The sequence below is a fragment of the Citrus clementina genome, unplaced genomic scaffold, assembly GCF_000493195.1.
Source record: "Citrus clementina cultivar Clemenules unplaced genomic scaffold, Citrus_clementina_v1.0 scaffold_9, whole genome shotgun sequence".
NCBI lineage: Eukaryota > Viridiplantae > Streptophyta > Magnoliopsida > Sapindales > Rutaceae > Citrus > Citrus x clementina.
Window position 1 is genome coordinate 24,685,516 of NW_006261964.1, and position 12,477 is coordinate 24,697,992.

Here is a 12,477-nt window from a genome sequence, read left to right on the forward strand (position 1 = left end):
AACGAGGAGAACTGGAATCCCGCATCAACAATTCCAACCCCAGTGGTTCGAGTGACAGTTGATAACACAAACGTTGGTGACAGAATCTGGTCGGTCCAAGGGCGAGCAGATTTCCGCATCAACATTTTGGCGCCGTCTGTGGGAAACAGAACAAAAAGCTTCTGTTGATAGCAAGGAGAGGGGTGAAGCAAGTGAAAAGCGATGGAGACAGGAGGAAGTAGTGCACAAGGGGGTGATAGGAGGCTTAACGATTCCGTGACGCTGAGGGAGATAGTCAGTGAGGCACGGGAAAAAGTCATGTTCGACCGGATGGAACGGATGGAAAAGCAGATGGAAACCTTGACAACCATCCTGCATGAGCTGCGGAGCGAGCGAGGGGTAACCCAAGAGGGAAGGGTGAGAGGCGGTGGAGTGGCACCAGGTCTTGATAGTGCGGGGAGAAGTCAAACCACTGGGAGATTCGGTGGTGAGAGGGGTAACGTACCTCTGCGGGGAGAATTTCATAGAGAACAAGAGCAGTCCCCGGCAAGACAGACTAGTGACGAGGACGACGGGGTGGTGAATGCAGAGGAAACAGAGTTGAGGCAACACGTGCATGATGTAGAGCAAGAGCGGGATCAAGTTGCATCACGTGACCCTGGTCGTGCAGTGCAGCTGGAGGAGGAAGTGCGCAGACTAGCGCAGATAATTGACGACATGCAAGGAAGGAACAGAGCCCTTGGTTGGAGGATAATGCTGGACGGAAATCGCCGCTCGCAGCAGAGATCATGAGGGCAGTTATTCCGAGAGATTTCCGCCTCCCAGACCTCAGATACTCGGGAAGAACTGATCCGCTGGTGCACATAGAGCGCTTCAACGACATAACCGGGGTACAAGGATTATCTTGATCCCAAAGGTGCAGGGTGTTCTCACTCTCCCTTGAGGGACGTGCACGAGAATGGTACAGGAAACTTCCTCGGGGCAGTATTAAAACCTTCGAGCAGATGTGCCAGGAATTCGCGGAGCAGTTTAGTGGGGCAATGGCACCGGGGGATGACATGATGGAGCTGAAAAGCATGAAACAGGGGGAGCAAGAAACCCTTCGGGAATTCATCAAGAGGTTTCATCGGGCTGTCCTCGACTTGGGGGCCTTCAACCACCCTCAGGCGTTAAGGGGATTGAAGGAAGGGGTGAAGATAGGAAGGCTGTGGTACAATCTGAGAAGCCCAGCGATTCAAACGTATGCAGCCGCATACGAACAGGCTAAGAGAGACATCGAGATTGAAGAGGAGAAGGCTGCACAGATTAAGACAGACCAGTTAGAAGGGTTGGGGAGGAAAGAGAAGAAAGCCTTACCGGGGAATGGGCCGATCAGGAGGAGGGACCACCAGGCCTCCGGTGGTGGAGCAGGAGGTCGGGTGACTGCTTACCAGCCTCATCAGAGGCCACCACAGTATCAGCGCAGCAGGGCACAACCTCCTCGTTCCCCAGCTAGGGAGCCTTGGAAAAGGCATGAGTCGGCATCTGGTGGTCTTCCCCACGATAGCAGAGCGAGTAGACCAGAAGTACTTCCACCGCCCCCAACTCAGAGCGGGGCAAACAAAGAAAGAGCAGTGCACCTGATCGACCAGAACCCGGACTATGGATGGTACACTTCCTTGAAGATGTCCCTGGATGAGGTGTACAAGGCCATAAAGGATCGAGGGCTGCTGCACCCCCCTACACCAATAACGAAGCTACCCAACAGGAGGGATAGAGGACGTTATTGTAAGTTCCATGGCACTCATGGCCACACCACAGCAGAGTGTAGAGATCTCAAGACCCAGGTCGAAGATTTGGTGAGAAATCGGTACCTGGACGAGTTTATAGATGGGACCTTCCCGATGGAGGCCACAACAGGTGAAGGGGAGCAGAGTGGTAGAAACTTGAGGCGCGAGCAGCCCGCAGTAAGGATGATAGCTGGGGGCCCAACATTGGCCGGAGATTCCAACAGATCGAGAAAAAATTATGCTAGGTACGCCATGACCAGTAAAGAGGTACTCTTCAGCACCCCAGCAGCCAAACGAGCAAGAGTCAGGCAAGTGCCGATCATGTGGACGGATGAGGATGAGGAAGGGATTCTATACCCCCACGAGGATGCTTTAGTCATCAAGGCTACTGTCGCTAGCAAGAAGTTTGATCGGATACTGATTGATACGGGGAGCTCAGTTGATGTGTTATTTAGGTCAACCCTGGAAGAGATGGGAATAGCCGACCGGAAGTTGGAATACACCAATACCTCCTTGAAGGGATTCGGAGGAGGGAAGCTGGTCCCTCTGGGCGTGGTCGAGCTGCCTATCACAATTGGGAGCTCCCCGACCGAAAGAACAATGATACTGGACTTTGTCGTAGTGGATGAAGAAAGTCCTTACCAGATGATTCTAGGTCGGCCGTTTTTAAGGATGAGCAAAGCGGTGTTGTCCAACCATTATCTGGCTCTGAAGTACCGGGTGAACGGGGTAGTAGGAGTGGTACGAAGAGACCAGAGGATCGCAAGAAGCTGCTACTCCTCGGCAGTAAGGGAAGCACTGCAGATAACATCCCTCGATACCCGAGTGGAAAACAAGAAGGGCAGACAAGAACCTGTAGAGGATCTGGAAACAGTAAGCCTGGGACCAGAGAACCCGGGAAAGACGATCAGAATCGGGTCGAGACTTAAGGGAGAGCAAAAGCAGGAGTTGGTGAAATGCTTACAGGCTCATGCTGACGTATTTGCTTGGACACATGAAGACATGCCCGGGATTGACCCTGAGGTAGCATGTCATAAGCTGGCAATAAAGAAAGGTGCCCGGGCAGTAAGGCAGAAGAGGAGGTGCTTCAACCAGGAGAGGTATGAGGCTATAAATGGCGAGGTGGAGAAGCTCTTGAGAGCAGGGTTCATTCGGGAAGTCAGTTATCCTGAGTGGATATCAAATGTGGTGTTGGTAAAGAAGGCAAACGGCAAGTGGAGGATGTGTGTGGATTTCACAGACCTCAATAAGGCGTGCCCAAAAGACAGCTTCCCTTTACCAAAGATCGATCAGCTAGTAGATTCAACGACTGGACATGGTCTGCTTAGCTTCATGGACGCGTTCTCGGGATACAACCAGATCCCCATGTACGAGCAGGATGAGGAGAGCACGGCCTTCATCACTAACCAAGGTTTGTTCTGTTACAGGGTAATGCCATTCGGTCTCAAAAATGCTGGGGCCACCTATCAAAGGCTGGTGAACAAAGTCTTTAAGCCGTTGATTGGGAAAACCATGGAGGTGTACGTGGATGACATGATCACCAAATCCAAAATCCCGAAGGAACATGTCAGACACCTCGAGGAGACATTCGAGCTTTTGAGGAAGTATAAGATGAAGCTCAACTCGGAGAAGTGTGCTTTTGGGGTCGAGTCAGGGAAATTCCTTGGATTCATGGTGAGCCATAGGGGGATTGAAGCAAATCCCGAGAAAATCCAGGCGATTGTGCAAATGACGTCTCTTTGTAACCTGAAGGAGATGCAGAGCCTCACGGGGAGGTTGGCGGCGTTGAGCAGATTCATCTCCAGGGCTACAGATAAGTGTCAGCCATTCTTTCAAGTGATAATGAGGGGAAAGAAAACAGAATGGACCCCAGAATGCGAGGAAGCCTTCCGGAACTTGAAGCAATACTTGCAGCAAGCTCCGCTGCTGTCCACACCAAGGGATGGGGACAAGTTATATCTGTATTTGGCGATATCGGATCGGGCCGCCAGTTCTGTTCTGGTGAGAGAGGAAGAAGGAGTTCAGTATCCGATATACTACACCAGCAAGGCCCTGCTCGACGCTGAAACCAGATACCCGCCGTTGGAGAAATGGGCACTTGCCCTTGTGGTTGCTGCTTGGAAGTTGAGGCCATATTTTCAAGCATTCTCGGTCTCGGTAATAACAAACCAGCTATTGCGTCAAACTCTGCACAAGCCAGATGCCTCTGGTCGGCTCGTCAAGTGGGCTGTAGAGCTGAGCGAGTTCGACATAGAATATAAACCCCGCGCTGCGATAAAAGCCCAGGCAATGGCCGATTTCATAGCTGAATTCACAGAGCCCGAAGTATGCTTAGATCAACAAGATGCGGTTATAGGCAATGATGAAACTCAAGTATGGCAGGTGTCTGTGGATGGGTCATCAGGGGAGCGGGGTTCAGGAGCAGGGATTGTCTTGGAAGGCCCAGAGGGGGAGGAGATTTCTTATGCTGTAAAGTTGGAATTTGCAGCCACGAATAACCAGGCAGAGTATGAAGCCTTGATAGCAGGTTTGGAATTGGCTAAGGCCGTGAAAGCAGACAGAGTTAAGATCAGAACTGATTCCCAGCTGGTTGCGAATCATGTCAGTGAAAGATTCCAACCAAGAGAGGAGAAGATGGAGCAGTACCTGAAGATAGTCAGGCAGATGATGGGGAAGTTCGAAGCAGTGGAGGTGATACAAATCCCCAGGGAGCAGAATAGTCGAGCAGACATTTTGGCTAGGATGGCAGCAGAAGCCGACCCAAAAATGCCAAAGTCGGTCCCTCTGGAGGTGAAGTCCAGCCCAAGTATCGATCAGAATGTGGGGGTGTTGCGGATAGAACAAAAATGCTCTTGGAGGGACCCGATAGTCTCATACCTTAGAGACGGGGTATTACCACCAGATAAGCTGCGAGCTCGCAAGATTAGAGCCCAGGCTTCGAGATACGCGATGATTGATGGGGTACTGTATCGGCGAGGATATACACTACCGTTCCTTCGGTGTTTGGATGAGGACGACGCGGATTACGTACTGAGAGAAGTACATGAAGGAATTTGCGGGAATCATTCTGGCGGGAGGTCCCTGGCCCACAAGGTTCTAAGGCAGGGATATTTCTGGCCGACATTGCACCAGGATGCGCAAGAGAAGACCAGGAGTTGTGTAAGCTGCCAGAGTTTTGCAAATTTCTCTAACCAGCCACCAGAGAAGCTCACCTCCATGACCTCCCCCTGACCATTTGCTCAATGGGGAATTGATCTGATCGGCCCATTGCCAAAGGCACGAGGAGCAGCAACACATGCAATAGTTGCTATAGATTACTTCACGAAGTGGATAGAGGTAGAAGCCCTTAGCAGTATCACAGAGAAGAAAACAACAGACTTTGTGTGGAGAAACCTGGTCTGTCGATACGGGATCCCTTATGCCTTGGTAATAGATAATGGCAGGCAGTTCGATAATCACAGCTTCAGGGAGTTCTGCCAGAACCTCGGGATAGAGCTGAAGTATTGCTCGCCTGCTCACCCTCAATCGAATGGACAAGTAGAAGCAGCCAACAAGACCATCAAGAGACTTTTGAAAACCAGGCTTGGAGCAAAAAAGGGTGCGTGGGTTGACGAGCTGTCAGGTGTGCTATGGGCATACAGAACAACCCACAAAACCGCAACTGGGGAGACACCATTCGCTTTGGCTTTCGGGCATGAAGCGGTCGTGCCGGCTGAGATAGGGACGACCACACACCGGACAGGTCATTTCAATGAGCAGGAGAACGACGAGCAGATGTGTTTGAATCTTGATCTGCTAACGGAAAGGAGAGAGCAAGCAGCCGAGCGATCAGCCATTTACCAACAGAGGGTTGCTCGATATTATAACTAGAAGGTGAACATACGGCAATTCAGGGTCGGAGACTGGGTACTGAGAAGAGTGAATCAGAGCACCAAAGATTCGACTCAAGGAGTGCTGGGACCGAATTGAGAAGGGCCATATAGAGTCAAGCAGATAGCGGGACCCGGAGCTTACAAGCTGGTTCGCACGGACGGCCACGAGGTGAAACGCCCATGGAACGCAGCACACCTCCGAAAATACTTCCAGTGAGACTTGTTGGCATTTGAAAGCTATTTTTGCTCATGCTCATTGTGGTTTATCTTTCACGCTTTATGTCCAAACAATTTCATGTAAGCCGAATCCGGCCATTAATAGAACGTCGAGGAATTTCTTTTGCTTGAAACCGAGGAAATTATCCAAGGCATGCAAAGGCTCACCAAGTCTCAAAGCCTGTCTTATGGCGAGACAGAAGCCAAGCATGCCAGGATCTGCTCGGCCACGAGAAGGCTAGCAGAATCCCAAGCTTTGAAGAAATTATCCAAGGCATGCAAAGGCTCACCAAGTCTCAAAGCCTGTCTTATGGCGAGACAGAAGCCAAGCATGCCAGGATCTGCTCGGCCACGAGAAGGCTAGCAGAATCCCAAGCTTTGAAGAAATTATCCAAGGCATGCAAAGGCTCACCAAGTCTCAAAGCCTGTCTTATGGCGAGACAGAAGCCGAGCATGCCAGGATCTGCTCGGCCACGAGAAGGCTAGCAGAATCCCAAGCTTTGAAGAAATTATCCAAGGCATGCAAAGGCTCACCAAGTCTCAAAGCCTGTTTTATGGCGAGACAGAAGCCAAGCATGCCAGGATCTGCTCGGCCACGAGAAGGCTAGCAGAATCCCAAGCTTTGAAGAAATTATCCAAGGCATGCAAAGGCTCACCAAGTCTCAAAGCCTGTCTTATGGCGAGACAGAAGCCAAGCATGCCAGGATCTGCTCGGCCACGAGAAGGCTAGCAGAATCCCAAGCTTTGAAGAAATTATCCAAGGCATGCAAAGGCTCACCAAGTCTCAAAGCCTGTCTTATGGCGAGACAGAAGCCAAGCATGCCAGGATCTGCTCGGCCACGAGAAGGCTAGCAGAATCCCAAGCTTTGAAGAAATTATCCAAGGCATGCAAAGGCTCACCAAGTCTCAAAGCCTGTCTTATGGCGAGACAGAAGCCAAGCATGCCAGGATCTGCTCGGCCACGAGAGGGCGAGCAGAATCCCAATCCTCGAAGAATCCAAGGCATGCAAAGGCTCGACAAAGTCTCAAAGCCTGTTTTAGGGCGAGGCAGAAGCCAAGCGTGCCAGGATCTGCTCGACCGCGCGAAGGCGAGCCGAATCCCAGGCATTGAAGAATCCCCTAAGGCATGTGGCAAAACCATGAGCCAAGCCAGAACCTGCTCGTCCAGACAAAGATAAGTAGATTCTCAACCGAAAATTAATTCGCACTTACAACACAAGAAAGTAATCAAAAACCATTTTTATTAATTTGTTAATAACTAACATAGGGGATAATCTTCATGAACATTGTTCGTTACAATACAAGAGACACATCAGGAAGATGGTGGATCAGTAAGCCCGGCAGCATCGGTCGGCTGAACCTCCACAGGTGCAGGAGGGGTATCACCCGTTGCGTCCGGGGGGGTGCTCGCCTCGCCAACATCAGCAGGGATTGCACGAGGAGGAGAGTCTTCCTCCTCGACCACGATCGGCTCTACCCCACCGGCATCTTCCTTGGCCGCCTCCTCGTCCATGTGTTGAGCAACACCAGCTGCAAGGTCGTCCATCTTCAGATCAGGGTGTTGCTTCCTAAGGACGGCCATGATGCAACGATAGGAATGCCGAAGTCCCTAGTCGTACTGGTGGTCAGCCTCCCTCTCCAAGTTCTCGACCTGAGCTCGGTGGGAGTCGCGGAGAGATTCGAGCTGAGCCTCATACATAGCCTTCTGCCTTTGCAGATCCCCCTTGACCTTGGTGAGCTCCTCCTCGAGGGAAATAGCTTTTGCTTGAGCAAGTGATTCTTGCTCTATCAGCTTCAGATTCTTGAGATTCAGCTCCCCTGCTTTCTTCTCGGCAACGTCAGCTCTGGTCGTCGCCGATTGAATATCCTCCTTCATCTTCCGGTCGTAGCGGCCAACCTTAGCCTTGTAATAGGTGGTCATGCAGCTGAGGTGGAAAGCGCTATGCTGCATGGCCCCCACCAGCTCACTCAAGGTGTGGCCATCAAAGTCCTCCAGGTCCTTCTTGCTCACGAGTTTAGTTAACTCATTGAGGTAAGGGACCAGGTGTTCTGCTCGGCTGTCAGGTAAGCGAGATCGAGGCCCGACAGGAGGAGAAGAGGGAGCAGGATCTGTGGCTGCTCCACTAGCTTCCCCGACTTTCACAGGAGCAGAAGGTAAAATCTTCAAGGGTGGGACCTGCTGCACGATGTTGGCCCGCTTTGCAGTAGGGGCGTCCTTACTCTGGTCCCTCTTCGTGGTTGGAGGTCGGGAACGTTTTCGGGTCAGAGCCCCAATCACAGCGTCCTCCATCCTATGGCCAGGAAGTATCAAGCGAGACTCGAGCAAGTTGTATGTAGTTAACAGTTCTCGACTCGAGCAGGAATTGGCTAGTACAGCCTCGACCCGTTTGAGCTGGTCAGGTCCAAGCGGGAAGTGGACACCCCAAGAAACTACAACACAAACAGACACTCGGTTAGAGACAAAAAAAAAAGGAAGAAAAGAGAGCAAGAACAATTATGGATGCAAGACATCTAGAGCGAGCAGGCAACCTGGGACCGTGAAACGGGGTGGGACGCGACAATCCTTCCCGTCTATTTGTGCAACTTGACCCCAAGGACCCCCAGCAAAAAAGAATTTTCTCTTCCAAGTCCCACCACCACCGGTCGGAAGATCGGTTATGGGTTTCCGGCTCTTGGTGCTAGATTGGAAGTAGTACCAGCCGGCATCTTTGGGGCTGCTCTTTAGCTGGTACAGGTGCTTTACCTCATCAACCGTGGGCTCGCTTTGGCAACATCTGTCCCACAAGATGAACAGACCAGAGAGCACTCTCCACCCATTGGGATTCAGCTGACCAGGAGCTAGATTTAGCCCGTTAAGTATCCGGGCAAAGTAGGGTTGCAAGGGACACCTCAGCCCGTACTTAAAGCTCTCTAGAAACAGGGTAACGTATCCCCTGGGAGGCCGGCTGGGAGCATTCTTCTTTCCTAGGACCTTGAGAGGTATCTCACCAGGAATGCTATACCTAAGCCGGAGGTCATTGAGCTCATCAAACGAGGTCGTGCACGTCATGTAATCAATGGCATAATCGCGCGACAAGGCTCTGCCTCCTACTGTACCCCGTTCTTCTGGTCGTGATGTTCCAGATGGAGACACCTCACCAGAGTCACCTTCCCCATTCTCACTTAAGGTGTCCTCGGAGCCAGAAGATCCCTCCTCGCCATTGCTTCCGCTCGTGGAGGTTGTTTGGGGGGACATCCTCCTAGCACTAGTCCCGACACTAAACCTGATGGGTTCTAAGGGGATCCCGGGGTCAAAAGCAGGATCAGTGAGCAGACCGGGCAGGAAACTTAGTTCGTCGTCATCAATCTCAACGACTTTCTCCTTACCCTTCGACATTCCCTAAGCTCTAACCACAACACCACCAACTACTACCCAAACAGAAGAGAAGAGAAATTATCTACAACTATCCGAGACCAAGGAGATAGAAGAAATACCTGAAGTAATGGTTCAGTCGGTGAAAGTCAGAGATGGAGGCCTTTTATGCCGGAACTTCTTTGCCGGAGAGACAGAGACGGAGACGGAGTGAATGATGAATATGGCGTTTGAGAGGATTTGGTTTTCCTAATGAGGACGGACTCTTGGGTTGCCAGCATTTAACGGTGCCGAATCCCGAGGGTCTCGTAACCGTCGGTTCGAAATTCAAATGGAGGGGGGGATTTCTGCCACGTCACCTCGTCCGCAATTAAATGCGACATGACTCTTGGCAGCCTTTTCCGATCCCACGCGAGCGAGTACTAACGAGTTTCTACTGCTGGTCCACTACATTACCCAACACCAGAAACTGGGGGACCGGTGTTTAGGAGAAATACGTCGACGAGACCAGGCATGGTGAGCGGATATCTGATGGCAGAGTTCTGCGAACCGGTATGTCCCGTAAAAGCCTGGTGCGCGGGGGAACAGGAACAGAAATATCCTGCTCACCCACGAGCACGTCATCCACGAGGCCAATTTCCTGTAAGAGGCATAAGGCCATTCCGGCTAGAGGTCGAGAGGCGAGGAGACCCGGTCGACGGCAGTCGGCAAGACGGGCTCCCCAGCCCGAGAATCTAGGTACGACAGCCACGCTTTTCCCAGAACCGTGGCGTAACACGCAAGATCTCACAGAACCACGACAGCCACGCTTTCCCCAGAACCGTGGCGTAACACGCAAGATCTCACAGAACCACGACAGCCACGCTTTCCCCAGAACCGTGGCGTAACAGGCAAGATTCCGCGTTTGCCCATAACGCAGCAGTCAGAGTCCCATACTGTCTGGGAAAAAGCGGAAGACTGGGATTCAGGGGAAGCCTATAAAACGGTAGCCAACGAAGGTAAAAGGGTTAGCATTTTTGAGATTAAAAAAGAAATTCAAAAGAAGAGAAAACCACGAAAAAGCCATAAGATCTGTGGCGAGCGTTCCCGGAACCTTCATATCTGACTTGAGCGTCGGAGGGTTTGCGCCGGGAAAACAACCGGCGTACTCTGACTTGTCTGTGTGCGTAGGAACCTCTGGAGAAGAAGCCTCACGAGAAGACCTTCTGGTCGTGAAGAAGTTGATCGGGCAGAAATCCTGGTCATAGAACGAGGAGAACTGGAATCCTGCATCAACAATTCCAACCCCAGTGGTTCGAGTGACAGTTGATAACACAAACGTTGGTGACAGAATCTGGTCGGTCCAAGGGCGAGCAGATTTCCGCATCAACAAGTATTGTTCTAGCAATAGCAATCACTCTAGCTCTCAAATCTAAGCTTATTGAATGTAGAAAGGGAAGCACAGTGTTGTCAAATGATAGTATCTTGTCATCACAAGCAACGCTAAGAAGATTTTCATACTTAGAACTTTTACGAGCAACAAATAATTTTTCTGAAAACAACATAATTGGCATAGGAGGTTTTGGTTCTGTTTACGGTGGAAGACTTGAAGATGGGATGAAGATTGCAATAAAAGTGTTTCACCAGCAATGTGCAAGCGCATTGAAGAGTTTTGAGGCTGAATGTGAAGTGTTAAAAAATATTCGCCATCGAAACCTTATCAAAGTTATCAGCAGTTGCTCGAACGATGACTTCAAAGCATTAGTCCTAGAATACATGTCCAATGGGAGCTTGGGGGATTGGCTGCATTCTAGCAATTATGTGTTTAATATATTTCAGAGGTTGAACATAATGATTGACGTTGCATCATCTTTAGAATATCTCCACTTCGATCATTCAACTGCTATTATTCATTGTGACTTAAAGCCTAGTAATGTATTGTTGGACGAAAATATGGTTGCTCATTTGAGTGATTTTGGCATAGCAAAGCTTTTAAGAGGAGAGGATGAGTCTATGATGCGAACAAAAACCCTTGCCACTATAGGTTATATGGCACCAGGTTTGCTTCAAACAACTTTTTTTTAGTTCATTTTAAATTTTCTAAATCATTGATTTTTACGATCCTCATATCAAATTGTTACTGATTATTTATCTAATTGTGAAATTAATTTGATTCATAGAGTACGGCATTGAAGGAGAAGTATCTACAAAAAGTGATGTTTACAGCTATGGGATTATGTTGATGGAAACTTTTACCAAGAAAAAACCCACAGATGAAATTTTTGTTGGAGAATTGAGCTTAAAGCGTTAGGTTAATGACTTGCTTCCTAATTCATTAGTGGAAGTTGTGGACAAAACTCTGCTAAGTGGAGAGGAAAAACTTTCTACAGCAAAGGATCAATGTCTGTTGTCTATCTTTATTTTAGCTCTGGAGTGTACAATGGAATCACCGGAAAAGAGGATTAATGCAAAAGATATTGTTACAGGATTACTCAAGATAAGAGACATTGAGTAAAAGGATTGGAAATTTAAGTTAATTTCGTTTGCTTTCATTGATAGTTAAATAGAATTCATGTAATAAGTGTAAGAACCTTATATCTTTTCCTTTGATTTTTTTTCTTGAGAAAACTGTTGCAGTCATCTTGTTTGCATGGACAGAGTTGATTTAGTTCTTCCAAGAAATGCTACTGATGATCTTTGTTTTATACTTTCTCTTTTTCTTTTTTTTGCATGTGTTTAGGTAGAATAGTGATTTGGTTGCACTTTAAGAAGTCAAACTACACTAAAGAATATGATTTAATTTATTAAACAAAACTTCAAGTTCAAGAAAAGTATCTCATTGCCCCCAATGCTTTGGACACCTATATATTGAAAGGTTTGTTGTCCTCAGCTTTTGTTTAGAGCAAAAGTTCGAGTCCCATAAAGGCTCAAACATTCCTTTCCTTCATCCCGAGGGCGCCTTCTGTCCTCTGTTTTCTATTTCCACACACAAATAGCAAAAAGAAATTAGAATGACAACTGGGACATATATAAGAGTGAAATAATTAAAAAAATTATGCTTTTTTGTTTGTCGTGTTAAAATCGTAAGTACCGAAGTACTATGAAAGAGATTAATTTACAGAAACTGAAGCCAAGGGTTAAAAAAAAAGTGCAAAGAGAATAATTGTATTGGTAGCACAATGTCATATTCATACAGAGATCAAGTATATTATTTACGGCTAGTAAGGACTAAGAATTAATTGTACACTATTGTTTTATTCTACAATCAATCTTGACCCTTGATGCTTGGCTCTCAATCTTGTCCATTGAT

The 12,477-nt window shown here is 48.8% G+C and overlaps 1 protein-coding gene across 1 annotated transcript; it reads left to right on the plus strand.

Moving 5' to 3' along the window:
• Positions 1–9,343: 9,343 nt before the first annotated feature.
• On the plus strand, positions 9,344–11,478 carry LOC112100082 (probable LRR receptor-like serine/threonine-protein kinase At3g47570). Its single transcript, XM_024187835.1, has 3 exons — positions 9,344–9,398; positions 10,519–11,226; positions 11,348–11,478. Exons 1-3 carry the CDS (start codon positions 9,344–9,346, stop codon positions 11,476–11,478), a joined length of 894 nt encoding a protein of 297 aa, XP_024043603.1.
• The last annotated feature ends 999 nt before the right edge of the window (positions 11,479–12,477 follow it).

Bases quoted from the DNA above. Each gene is read 5' to 3' on its own strand.
- LOC112100082 (XM_024187835.1), top strand. From the start codon at position 9,344: ATGGAGGCCTTTTATGCCGGAACTTCTTTGCCGGAGAGACAGAGACGG. The intron at 9,399-10,518 runs GTGAATGATGAA...CGTTGGTGACAG, and splicing joins GAGACAGAGACGGAGACGGA to AATCTGGTCGGTCCAAGGGC. The intron at 11,227-11,347 runs GTTTGCTTCAAA...TTTGATTCATAG, and splicing joins TATAGGTTATATGGCACCAG to AGTACGGCATTGAAGGAGAA.